The 12,489-nt window shown below is 36.8% G+C and overlaps 1 protein-coding gene across 1 annotated transcript in view; it reads right to left on the minus strand.

Moving 5' to 3' along the window:
• RALGAPB (Ral GTPase activating protein non-catalytic subunit beta) overlaps positions 1 to 12,489 on the minus strand; it is a 73,181-nt gene that overhangs the window by 9,870 nt on the left and 50,822 nt on the right. Inside the window, exons 16-23 of the mRNA XM_083358128.1 lie at positions 8,856 to 8,989; positions 8,290 to 8,472; positions 6,384 to 6,535; positions 5,853 to 6,040; positions 4,491 to 4,597; positions 2,800 to 2,952; positions 2,070 to 2,279; positions 1,178 to 1,340 (exon numbers count right to left, since the gene is read on the minus strand). Coding sequence (XP_083214254.1) covers positions 1,178 to 1,340; positions 2,070 to 2,279; positions 2,800 to 2,952; positions 4,491 to 4,597; positions 5,853 to 6,040; positions 6,384 to 6,535; positions 8,290 to 8,472; positions 8,856 to 8,989 — 1,290 coding nt within the window. The remainder of the gene's footprint in view (positions 1 to 1,177; positions 1,341 to 2,069; positions 2,280 to 2,799; positions 2,953 to 4,490; positions 4,598 to 5,852; positions 6,041 to 6,383; positions 6,536 to 8,289; positions 8,473 to 8,855; positions 8,990 to 12,489) is intronic.

Genomic DNA, 12,489 nt, shown 5'->3' on the forward strand with positions numbered 1-12,489 from the left:
CAGTTTTGCTTTTTAAAGGAGTTTCTGTGTCTTACAGTAGTTAAGAATTGTCAAATGAGTTCTAAAATTATTACCCCCCGTAGATAGGGCTCGCAACTTGGGAGTCCTCCTAGATTCACGGCTAACCTTGGAAGATCACATGGTGGCTGTGACTAGGGGGGCTTTCGCCCAGGTTCGCCTGGTGCACCAGTTGTGGCCCTATCTAAGCCGGGATGATTTATGCACGGTCACTCACGCGCTCGTGACCTCTCGTCTAGACTACTGCAACGCTCTCTACATGGGGCTTCCCTTGAGGACCACCCGGAGGCTCCAACTGGTACAGAATGCAGCCGCGAGAGTTGTGTTGGGAGTCTCCTGATACTCCCATGTTACACCTCTGCTCCGTGAGCTGCATTGGTTGCCAGTTGTCTTCCGGGTGAGATTCAAGGTGCTAGTAATGGTGTTTAAAGCCCTACATGGCAGGGGTCCGGAGTACCTTAGGGAACACCTGCTGCCGGCGTCTACTTCCCTCTGCCCTGTGCGGTCCCACAGAGAGGGCCTCCTCAGGGTGCCACCGGTCAGAGAATGCCGACTGGTGGCCCCCAGGGGGAGATCCTTCTCTGTGGGCGCCCCGGAGCTTTGGAACCAGTTACCGGTTGAGCTCCGGACGGCGCCCGATCTTCGCTCCTTTCGCCGCGATCTGAAAACATACTTGTTCGAGCAAGCCGGCCTGGCCTGAGGGGGGATTGGTGGGGTTTTTTACTATTTTATTGGGTTTTTTTTACCATGTATCAACTGTATTTTTAATCGGGCATGTATTTAATTATCTTTTATTTTTTGTAAATTTCTGTGTTTTATTCTTGCCCTGTACACCGCCCTGAGTCCTTCGGGAGAAGGGCGGTATAGAAATATTAATAAATTAAATTAAATTAAATTAAAACACCATTTCCAATGTCCCACATAACCTCTTTCCCTGAATAAGTAAAATTAGGGTAGGTTAAGAAAGAAAGTTTAAAAATTGTGGAAATAAAGTAAGAGATATGTACAATTTTTACAGTCTGTAAAATAAACTTAAATTATTGTGGAATGAAATCCTGAATGATTTCATTTCCAACTGAATTCCAAATTATTGTTGAACTCTTCAGCATATTCTTCTACTTTGTAGCTGGTGACAAACTACAAGGAATCAGCCTATTACTTACTTCTTGGCTTGTTTTTTGGCCTGCCTTCATATAGAAAATGAAAACAGTATCAAAAGGACGACATGGCAGCAAATCCAGGTAACCAACATCATCAAAAAACCCAGGCAGAGAAGAATCCAGTGCAATCAAGTGAGGAGGTAGTCTGCTATTAGCAGGATCCTAAGCAAAAAAGTACAGATGTTAATGCTAAATAACCCCTCCAAATACTTACGAAGTAAGATAAACTATTTCAGCTTGTAAATGGAACAACTGCTTTGATAGTGTATGAAAACAAAATCCAAAAGCCACAACTGTACAATGTCCATCAAACAAAACGGCATAAAAAGTTTACTGTGTGGAGGCACAGTGGTTAGAATGCAGTACTGCAGGCTATTTCTGCTGACTGCCGGCTGCCAGCAGTTTGATTCTCACCGGCTCAAGGTTGGCCCGGCCTTCCATCCTTTGGTAAAATGAGGTCAGTAAAATGAGGACCCAGATTGTTGGGGGCCAATATGCTGACTCTGTAAACCACTTAGAGAGGGCTGTAAAGCCCTATAAAGTGGTATATAAGTCTAAATGCTATTGCTATTGCTATTACTGTTAAGTTCTCCAGAACTTTTTATTAGCAATATTTTACAAAAGAAGCAGGGAAATGGGAGAAAAAAATGCAGATCAACCTACATCAATCAAGAGACTCTTTGCTTCTGTTCTGGAATTCCCAGAGACACCTACTGTAAAATTCTGCTAATCACCAATTTCAGCAGTAAAGTCCAACATTTTTTAATGTCTGGCTGCTCAATTCAATTGGTCTTATTAAAAAAGGAGTAATAAAAATCAACTGCATTAACATAATAGATAGCAATATCTCCCACACAGAGAATATAGAGCGAGACCTTATTATACAGTCACCTTCAATGCTTCTAGAGATAGAAATCCAAAGTGAGAAAGGAAGAGGCGGGCTGTTTGAAACTCCTGTGCAGGCGGTGATGGTTTACAGTCTGTGACTGGATCAGGGAAGTTTTTCTTCCTCCATTCTTCTTCCATTTTCTGATCTATAGATTTCTCATAAAGTACTTGCTGATCCATTCCACTTCTCAGCTTCTCATGACGTTCTTCCAGCTGAAACATATTTAGCAACTTCATCAGACATCCCAAATTGCCAAAAGTAGGATCAAGGTGTAGTGCAGTGTTTCTCATGATTTAAAGAGCAATGAAACCAGGTGCCTAAAAAGCTGCTGCAATTTGCTATAGCTTTTTACCTAATACAATTCTGCTTACTGATGCTCATCAGTTGCCACGTTACAAAAATTCAACTGCTACTCAGCCCCTACATGCAGTTAAATAATTAAAACCAATGTCAACAGAATCAACATCTGTCTGACTTCACATTTTCACAGGATACGGAAAGAATAAGGACCACAGGATATTCCATTCCAATGGCTTCCTGAAAAATGATGACTGATTTAGTTTATATGTCTAGTAATCATAGAAAGTTCTAATAGATGCAGAGATGTACAAATGCATTATTTTGTCCAGAAAGACTGATATGAATACACTCAAGAGAGCAAAAGTAATTGCAAAGAATTTTAAAAGTTTTTTGTGCAACATGAAATAAATCAGGAAATTATAAATTTCATACTTCCTCAGTAACTATCTCATGCAAGTCTGGAATGCTCAGGTCTGCTTTCACGAAAGGAATTTTGTCCACTTCCTCAGGAAATGGGCGATGTTTCACACTATATTTTAATCCAACATCATTTTTAGGTGCAGGTCGGGGTTCTGGAACAAATAGCTGTTGAAAAGAAAACAATCCATTTTAACATTTACTTTAAAAGTTTTAATATTTTGTTATTGTAAAAGCACTGAAACAGACTGAAATAAATTTGGGACTGGCAGCACTTGTAATTCATCAGAAAAGTAACATTTCAATAATTATTTATTATGCCTTCCCAACTATTTTTTTACTTGAAATGAGAGATCACTTTAAATTAGTAGTCTACTGAATTTAGCTGTAATCTAAACAAGGTGAAAGGTTACAGTCTGATAGTCAGTTTTGCTTTTATCTTTTTCTGTATGTATCATGCTGGAAGTTAACTGCATTTATATCACTGTGTTAATACATTTTCTTAGATAACATTGGGTATGCAGGTAGATCTTATAATCTAAACAGTTATATGACAGAATAAAACCTCAGATAACAAAGCTGTGGTTAGTGAAAACCACAGAATTAGGTTCAGAAGAGAACTGAAGAAAAGTGAAAAATCACCAGTTTCAGGGTCAAGAGTTCATGTGAATATTTGTCACTCCCCTTGGCAGAATTCTCTGGTGTGTGTTTGCAATTTTCACTATGGAGGAAATAACATGCTAAAACACAGTGATCATGTTACGTTAAACTTAGACTCTTAGAATCAGGAGAAGTTGGAAATTCATATTGATGTGGATGTAGTAAAATGATTGTTGAGTAAAAACTGTGTGCCAAAAGTCAGAGTTTTTCAAAACTGTTTACTACAAATATGAGCAAGACTGGAGACAGTAAGATTTATCTGTATCTTTGGATATGGACATAAGTTCACATGGATGCAAATATTATTTCTAAATAATATAACGATAATTTAAACAATAATCTGTCAGCTATTATTTCTGGTACATAATTTTGATTTGTGATAATTGAGAATATCTATAGCTCAGGTATGTGATGAGGGTGGAGATTTGCTCTCCACAAGCTCCACCCTCATAATTTTGATTTATTAGGGTATGATTAGTTCAGAGAAAAAACAAAGTACCAGAACAAATACTGAATCTTCTGGAATGATGAACAAGGATATCATAATTATTTTAGCATTAGTAAATAACTTTGTGATATTTTTAAATTAATTGATATTTCACTAAAGAAAAGAATATTTGTGCTAAAGAGATTCTAAGACGTATTTATAACTACAGCTAGATTAGTAAAGGACAGACCATAACTACTGCCCTATTATAAAATGTTGCAATTGTTAAATGGAAGATATGAACTACACACACTATATATATGGATGAACATGATTCATTTTCTCTTCATTTCCCAAATTTGGGTGGTAATAGAAATAGTCTCTAAGTCAATAATCAGTTATTTTAATTTTTAAAAATGTAATCCTTGATAGATCTCTACAATAAATAGGAGAGGAAATAATCCATGGTTAGTTTGGAAGTGAAGCTGAAAGGGGCATTAAAATCAGTAATTCATTGCACTAAGGGTAGTGTAACATCAGCACTTTACTGAACATTTTTCAGTACTCCTTGACTTTTATAAGAAAGCAAATTAGTTCTACCCAGAACTCTGATAAAAACCTTTTGATTTGTTTTGGCTCCTCTTGGCAAAAGGCAAAGTTGTTGTGCCCACGCATGTCTTCCAGACATCCCACGGATTAGAATGGTGAGGGAAGGAAAAAAGTCATCTGGGGAAGAGAAAGATTAGCATGAATAACCTCTTAAAATAATAATGCTGAAAAAGATTACATTGGGCATGTATAAACAAATTAAGGAATGAGAAATTTCAGTAACACAATTGGCAGAGCTAGAAATTCAATAGACAGATTTGAAGTTAGAAGCATAAGCCTGCTCCGTGTGCAGGAGCTCCATACAATTACTGGAAAGAAACTAATAGCCTCCCCCATTATGTCTGTAAATAAACTTGGGACAATTTTAATTTACCAGAGGAATGAAAGCAAGACGAAAAAATAAAATCAAATGGGTTATAGCAGGGGTGTCAAACTCCCAGCCCATGGGCTGGATGTGTCATCCGGAAGCCACGCCCACCCCATTGCTGGCAATCGCAAAACTATCCCGATACTTTGTCACATGACGTCGCGAGTTTGACATGTATGGGTTATAGCATACCCATTACTGAGTGAATGAAAACAAAAAATATTTTTTGCTATATTTTTATAGATAAGCTGCAAGACTTATTAAAATAGAAACAGACTTAATTTGTATTTAACTGGCTTCTGTTTGAATTCCTATACTGCAACTCAGTTTTATCATGTGTTCTGGAGGCTCCAGGATCACAAAAAATAAGCCTTAAGAATCCAGCTGAAATGTCCTAATAATGTAACAGCCTGCTGGATTAGACCAAGGATTCTGGATTCTGTGCCTGAATGGTACTTGAATGTCTATATGGAAAACCTATAAATCAAACATAAATGGCACAATGTTTTCTACTCATTCCCCAGTAATTAGTATTAAAAGATTTACTGACTTTAATAATAAATGTTAAATACAGCTATGAAGATTACAGCTTTATTTTCATTTTCATAATGTAATTCAGTTTGCAAACTACGTAATATGTCTCTTTGAACTATCTTTTCATAAGGGTACCTAAAAGTCAATCTAAAAAGAAAATTGCAATTTTTTACAATGTATTTTAATAAAACCTTGCTCCAAAAATAAGCTAGTAAATGAAGAATACAACAAATAAAACAGACAAAGTCCTAGTCATCAGTTTTGAAACACAGCAGGATGAACCATCCTGAAACTGAATTATTATCATCTTAAGTTGAGCTGCATATCACATATACTTCCCAAATTTAATATGGCACAATTTCACTTCTACAGCTCAGCACAATATTCTATAATGCAGGAGACCAGTTTAATTAACTGCAAATACATATATTCGCATGCATGCACGAAAAGATACACAATATATTTACTCACTTTGTTCATTCCCCAAGGGCTGCTCTAACATTGCAAGGATGACACTGTTATCCAGGACAAAATAGCGGAAGCTGTATTTGTTTATAGAAGGTAGCCGAGCATATTTAATTAAGGTGATCTCATTTACTAAGCTACAAGGAGAAGCAGGACCACTGGGTGAAGGAAAAGCTCCAAGAACTTGCATGATGCTGTAAACCAAAAAAATAATTTAGTCAAGACATATTTAGTAGAAATGCTGGAAAAATGCTGTAGAATGCTGGAAGCAGCATAAATTGTATCTATGACATTTTTACTAGTGTCTTGCTGTCATAAAGCATCAAACAGCCTACAATTTTAAGTAACATAATAAGAATATTTTAGAGGAAAATGCTGAAACTGAAAGTGTACTCTTTAACCAAATATATATTTCCAAGATTCTTCAGTTTTAAGCAAAACACTGTTTTGTTTTGAGCAAATTCACTATAGAAACATTAACCAAGCTAAGAAAAATATACTGTGATTAACAGGATTACTTTCAATAATCTTTCATACCATGTGAGGGTAGCTTCAGCTGCATCCTTCACTCTCATGGAAGCAGGATTTGGCTCCTTATCTCCTTTGTACTTAACTTCTTGTTCACTACTTCTGGATTTACTTCCTGAGATACCCAGTTCCACAATCTCCAATACTTCTTTTAAACAATCCTAAAAAAGGAATGCTGTACCATTCAGCTATTTAACAAAAAACACTTTAAGAAAGAAATAAAATAACTAAGTTAATTAAGACCTTAAACAACTCTATAAATACTCAGAAAAATATGAGGATGAATGTAGAGTAAAAATGAATAAATGGAACAAAACAACAGTAAGATAGTAAGATTTTCAATAGAACAAGGAACCAAAAGAAGAATTCTCCATCTTTGGATTGGTCCAAAATAATTGAAAGGATTAAGCAGAAGCTATATTTAGACTTGTGGTATGTACTGTGCAGGACTCCTGTCGCATTCCTGTAAACTCTGAAAGAGTCTCAGAGGAATTCTGAATAAGTAGATAATCCATATGTGTGAATCACAGAAATCATAACGAAGACCTTTTACAGTATTTCAACTTGCTACAGGTTACATTTTTACTAATTAGCTTCTTATATACTTTGCACTATTACTTTATTGGGGCAATCACTGTATAGTTAAAAGCTCACTTTCCCGGCATTGATTTCATTTAGATAGTTTCAAGAAAGTTTGTAATTTGACAGATCTTTTCGGAGCTAGAGGAGCCCAAAACAACCTACTATTATGGAATCTATAATGATAAAAACTCTAAGATGCTTTTTGCTGTTCTTAAAACTCAGCACTCCTGGATTTAAAATGATAAATAGTCATTTTGATAATTAGATTTTGGAGGGGGAGGATATATGATGCATATATGTGCATCATGTCTTTTGTGGTTAGGACGCTGAGCTTGTCGATCAGAAGGTCGGCAGTTTGGCGGGTCGAATCCCGAGTGCCGCGTAACAGAGTGAGCACCTGTTACTCGTCCCAGCTTCTGCCAACCTAGCAGTTCGAAAGCACGTAAAAATGCAAGTAGAAAAATAGGGACCGCTATGGTGGGAAGGTAACAGCGTTCCGTGCACCTTTGGCGTCTAGTCATGCCGGCCACATGACCACGGAGATGTCCTTGGACAAGCGCTGGCTCTTCGGCTTTGAAATGGAGATGAGCACCGGCCCCTAGAGTTGGAAACGACTAGCACGCATGTGCGGGGCAACCTTTACCTTTTATATTAAAAACATTCAAGAAAGAACATGCAAGCTACTTGAGTTTTAGTAACTCCTTTTACTTTCCCCTATCTCCTGTGGTTTAACTGAGGCAAACGTCATCATTTGTTGTGGACTGCATATTTTGAAAACAAACTACAGGATAATTCCTGGGGCAATTGTTAAAGGGTGAAATGTGGTTTTCCAATGAAAACTTTACACTCCTATTTGTACTGCTTTTACAAACAAAATATGCACAATTTAGAAAGATATATAGGTAATCCTCAACTTATGACCATAATTGGGCTCAAAATTTCTCAAGACATTTGTTAAGTGAGTTTTGCCCATTTTAGGACATTTCTTGCCACAGTTGTTAAGTGAATCACTGCAGCTGTTAAATTAGTAGCATGGGTGTTAAGTGAATCTGGCTTCCCCATTAACTTTGCTTGTGAGAAGTTCACAAAAGGTGGTCACATGACCCCGGAAAACTGCAACGGTTATAAACACGAACCAGTTGCCAAGCATCTGAATTTTGATCGTGTGACAGGGATGCTGCAATAGTTGCATATGTGAAAAATGGTCATAAATCACTTTTTTCAGCGCTGTTGCAACTTCAAATGGTCAATAAATGAATGGTTGTAAGTTGAGGACTACTTGTAGTTGTTACCACAAATAATTATGCTTATATAGAACGGCATTTTCACTCGCCTTTTCATCAAGGATGTCTGGATGTTCGGTAAGCCAGACACAGAGACACTGAAATGCTGCGACTATCATGGAATGGAGATCTCTAGAATGGAGAGGAGCTGGACGACTACACTGATACACAATATAACAGCACACAGAGCTAATTGCTCTCTTCCTATCCGAAGAGTCAACGCCAACCTTCACCTGATATGAGAAATACAAAAAGTTGCTTAGCTTTAGGGAATCACATTAGATAAATTAAAACCCCATAAAAAGAGAAGTGAATTTAATATACCCAACTATAGAATGTAATGCGAAAGCCCCATAGGTTTTATACTTACCTTTTTGGCTTAAAGAGCTTTGCTTTTTAGTTAATTTTATTTCATTTAATTGCTATTCAGTTCAGCTTTTTTGTATCATTTTTTTTTCAAGTAGGGAAAAATATTAGATCCTAGTATAGAACAAGCTACATTGCCAGCTCTGCCATTGCCAGGAAAGAGATTTTGGTAAAGAAGTAAAGGAAGATGAGTACAAATCCTTCAGCCTAACACAAACAATTCTCAGTAGAAAGACTCCCTAAAGCTCACCTTTGCCAAACCAGAGAGAAGCTCTAGTGCAGCTAGCGAGATGCTCATTTCCTGTCTCCACTGTGCGTTGAGCCTCTGTGTTACCAAATGAATGCTGCGGATCAGGAGTCCAGCTGCAGTATCTGTATGAAGAGCTAGGATATAAACCCCAATACCACACACCACAGGGAGGGAAAACAACTAAGCATTAGTGACAATCAGCAAAGCAGTCCATCAGACAGAAGCTAAAGCAGCCACAATACACTCAGAAAACAAAGTACACACTCCTCTGGGGAAGTAAAACATTCAACAGGAAGTAATTTAGTCTCTGAATGTTAATTAAGGTAGCTAGGTATTGATCTAAAACAGACATGTCAAACTTGTGACATCACGTGACATCGCGCAACGTATCGGGACAGTTTTGCCATTGCTGACAATGGGGTGGGTGTGGCTTCCGGATACACGTCCAGCCCACAGGCCGGCAGTTTGACACCCCTGATCTAAAACATTGGTTGATGCTGCTAATGAAATCTTGGTAAATTTGGCTAACTTAAATTTTCTGTATGTTTCCAACCTTTGCCATTATATTTTTGTGACAAATTTTGAAATGCCTTTTTTGGCAGGAAATAAAACTTGAACAAAATAAATGTAACATTATTACAGTAGTGGCCAAAATTGTGGGAAACGGTTGGGAAAAGTGTACAGTAGAAATACCACCTTTGGTTAAGTTTCCACCAATTTTTCTTCTAATTTCTTTATAACTGTAGCCTTGTTCACTTAATAATACTATTTTACGTCGCTTTCTGGGAAACCAGTCAACTCTTTGCACCATTACTTGAATATTATGTTTACAAGCTCACTAAATGAATGAAAAAAAACCACCCCTAACCAACTTGATAGTGAACACATAACACACTGACAAATGTCCTCCTCTTAGCTTCAATACATGACATCAATAACTGAATCCTACGGTGATCTGATTGGTTCATTGCCAAAACAAGATGACACCTGATTGGCTCTCTAAACACTCATGCTCATTGGCTACAATCAGATGAAGGAAAGCTACCTGATATCAACCTAAGCAAGTTGTGCTTCCTTTTTCTGGTATAACTTTTCATAGAATACAGTACAGATAATTGAACAAACTATGCATTACATTTTTTATTAAATTATCTTTCCATTGATATATAATTTTATGGTACTACTCCCAAAAAAGTGGTGTTATTAGCCATCAAACCTCAAAAATACACTTTCCCCAAAAGATTTCCACAACTTTGGCCACTACTGTATGTAGCTAACAATATCCGATGTTTAGTATTCTATACCTAAATATTATCCTTTTCCAGAAATGGAAAATTTTCTGCATTTGAGAAGTGAATAGTTCAGAATGACAAGTTTAAAAACTCACCTTTCCCCAACCAACCTTTTCTCTTGCAAAATCTGGTTTTTAGTTGGCAACATTATTGTTCTAATAAAAACAGAAAACTTTTCCATGCCTGAGGCTTACTACTTTCACAATTCAATATTTTAGAAGTCTATTACCTTACTGAAAGCATAAACTATTTCTAAAGCATAAAGTAAAAAATAATCTGGGACTAGATGTCTTTTCAAAAAATATAACTGATTTATCCAAGTTTACCATGAATGAGAATTTTGGAATGCTGAATAATAATTTTTATTCCAATTGGAAGAAAGTCTTAGACTGGAAAATCACATTGTGTGGCCTATTCCTAGTTAATTTGTGTATATTAAAGTAGAGGTCAGGAACCTTTTGGGCACCAAGGACCAGTTACGTGGAGGGAGGTTTTTCCACGGACCGGAAGGGGCGCGGGTTTTGTGTGCTGCCTGCATCCTGCAGATGGGGCTTTGCTTGTTTATGCGGCCCGGTTGCTGGCATGCTGCGGCCTGATACTGGTTCAGAGACCGGGGGTTGGGGACCCCTGTATTAAAGGATAAGGCTAAGTAATTGATTACACAATACCTCCTGGATCTAGAATTGAAGTTTAGTCCTCTGCTCCACTTTGATGGGAGAATCACTGCATCTTATCTTTCTATACTGGCCTACACTACGTATATAATTGGGCTTTCAGTAGGGTATGTTTCAATGTCCTCCCCTCTGTCCTCCTGGAAGGGAAATACTACAATATTCCTTTATGTTGCCACCTTGGCCTTTGTGTTATGGAGAAACTATCATATGTACACTATCACAGTGCCATTTTTATTTGGGTTTACATTAAAAAATGATGATTTCTTTTCTAACAATGGCTCCAGGGGAGTCAGATGATTATTTAGCTTCTGTACCAGCTGACAAAAATGTCCAAAAATCTATAATGCCGCTAAGTTTTGCCACTTAGCTTCAAGAAGCTTCCTAGAGCTCAACTTCCACTCACATAAATCTGGCTTGTTCTTTGTATTTTTTTCTGTACATTTCTTTGCTAAGGTTGGTCATAACAGAATTCTGCCGATTAATTTGGGAAGTAAAATTCTTCAACCTCCTATCCAATCAATAACATCCATTATGAAGTCTCGTTTAAGTACACTACATAAGCTCTCAGTCACAAATCACTAATTAAACAAGACTGGTTAATGTTATAATAAGCTGAAAAGTTAATTTCACTTAACTTAGCTACCCCGAGGCTATGAAATATGCTCATTACTACGCAAATATATCATGACTACTAATTTCAGGAAGGGAAGGAAAGAGATAGGAGGCAGAGTCTATAGGGAAGACTTCTAAATGATTATTCTGTACATGTTGTATTATTATGGCTTTATGCTGCTTTTTATTATTATTCTCAAAATAGTTTTAGTCACTGGTGTGAGCCATCTTAAAGAAGATAAAAGTTGCCCCAAGCATGACAACAGCATTACATATGTATGAAGAAAATTAAGAATTTTAAGTTCAAACGTATTTCACAATCTTTTAGGTATTACAAGTCTTGCTATCACATGGTTTTTGTAAAAAAAATCTTTCACTTTGATCACTGGGCAGTAATCTGAATCAAATTTCTCTACAGAATGAAATGTTCTAATAAAGAAACTATTACTGGCATAGTTAACATTATGTGACTCCTCTGATATCTTGGCAGGGATCTGGTTTTGCTTTTCCTAACAGTTCCATTGTATTAGCTTCATTATAGAGCACAAAACATATTTAAAAGCACTTGAGACTAAAATATAATTTAAAACTTATGCTCATGAGATATTTATATTTTGAGACAATTCTAGATTAAAAATAGCATATAAACTATTTGTTTTGTACATTGGAAAAATCATTTTATTTTAAACTACTGAGTTGTTGAAAGAAAGGTTGCCTAAAATTGCTAAATGCAGCACATTTAATTAAAACATATTTAACAGCAATAGCATCATTGCTAGGTGAACCAGGTGGTCGTCGAGTGAACTCAGCATATACAATACGTGTTTTTTTGCCATTTTCTGCATGAAAACAATATAAAACTTTACAAATCAGTCACATGACCACAGGACACTGCAACTAGTGGTAAGTGTGAGCCTTAACCAAGCGCCTAAAATATAACTATGGGATGGCGGGCGTGGAAGGATAACTTCAAGGGTAGGTCATAAGTATCTTTTTAAGTATCTTTTATAAGAGCTGTTAAGCTCTGAGAAAGAATATTATTTTTCATATATATGT

This window comes from Vipera ursinii (genome assembly GCF_947247035.1).
Source record: "Vipera ursinii genome assembly, chromosome: 3".
NCBI classification, from domain to species: domain Eukaryota; kingdom Metazoa; phylum Chordata; class Lepidosauria; order Squamata; family Viperidae; genus Vipera; species Vipera ursinii.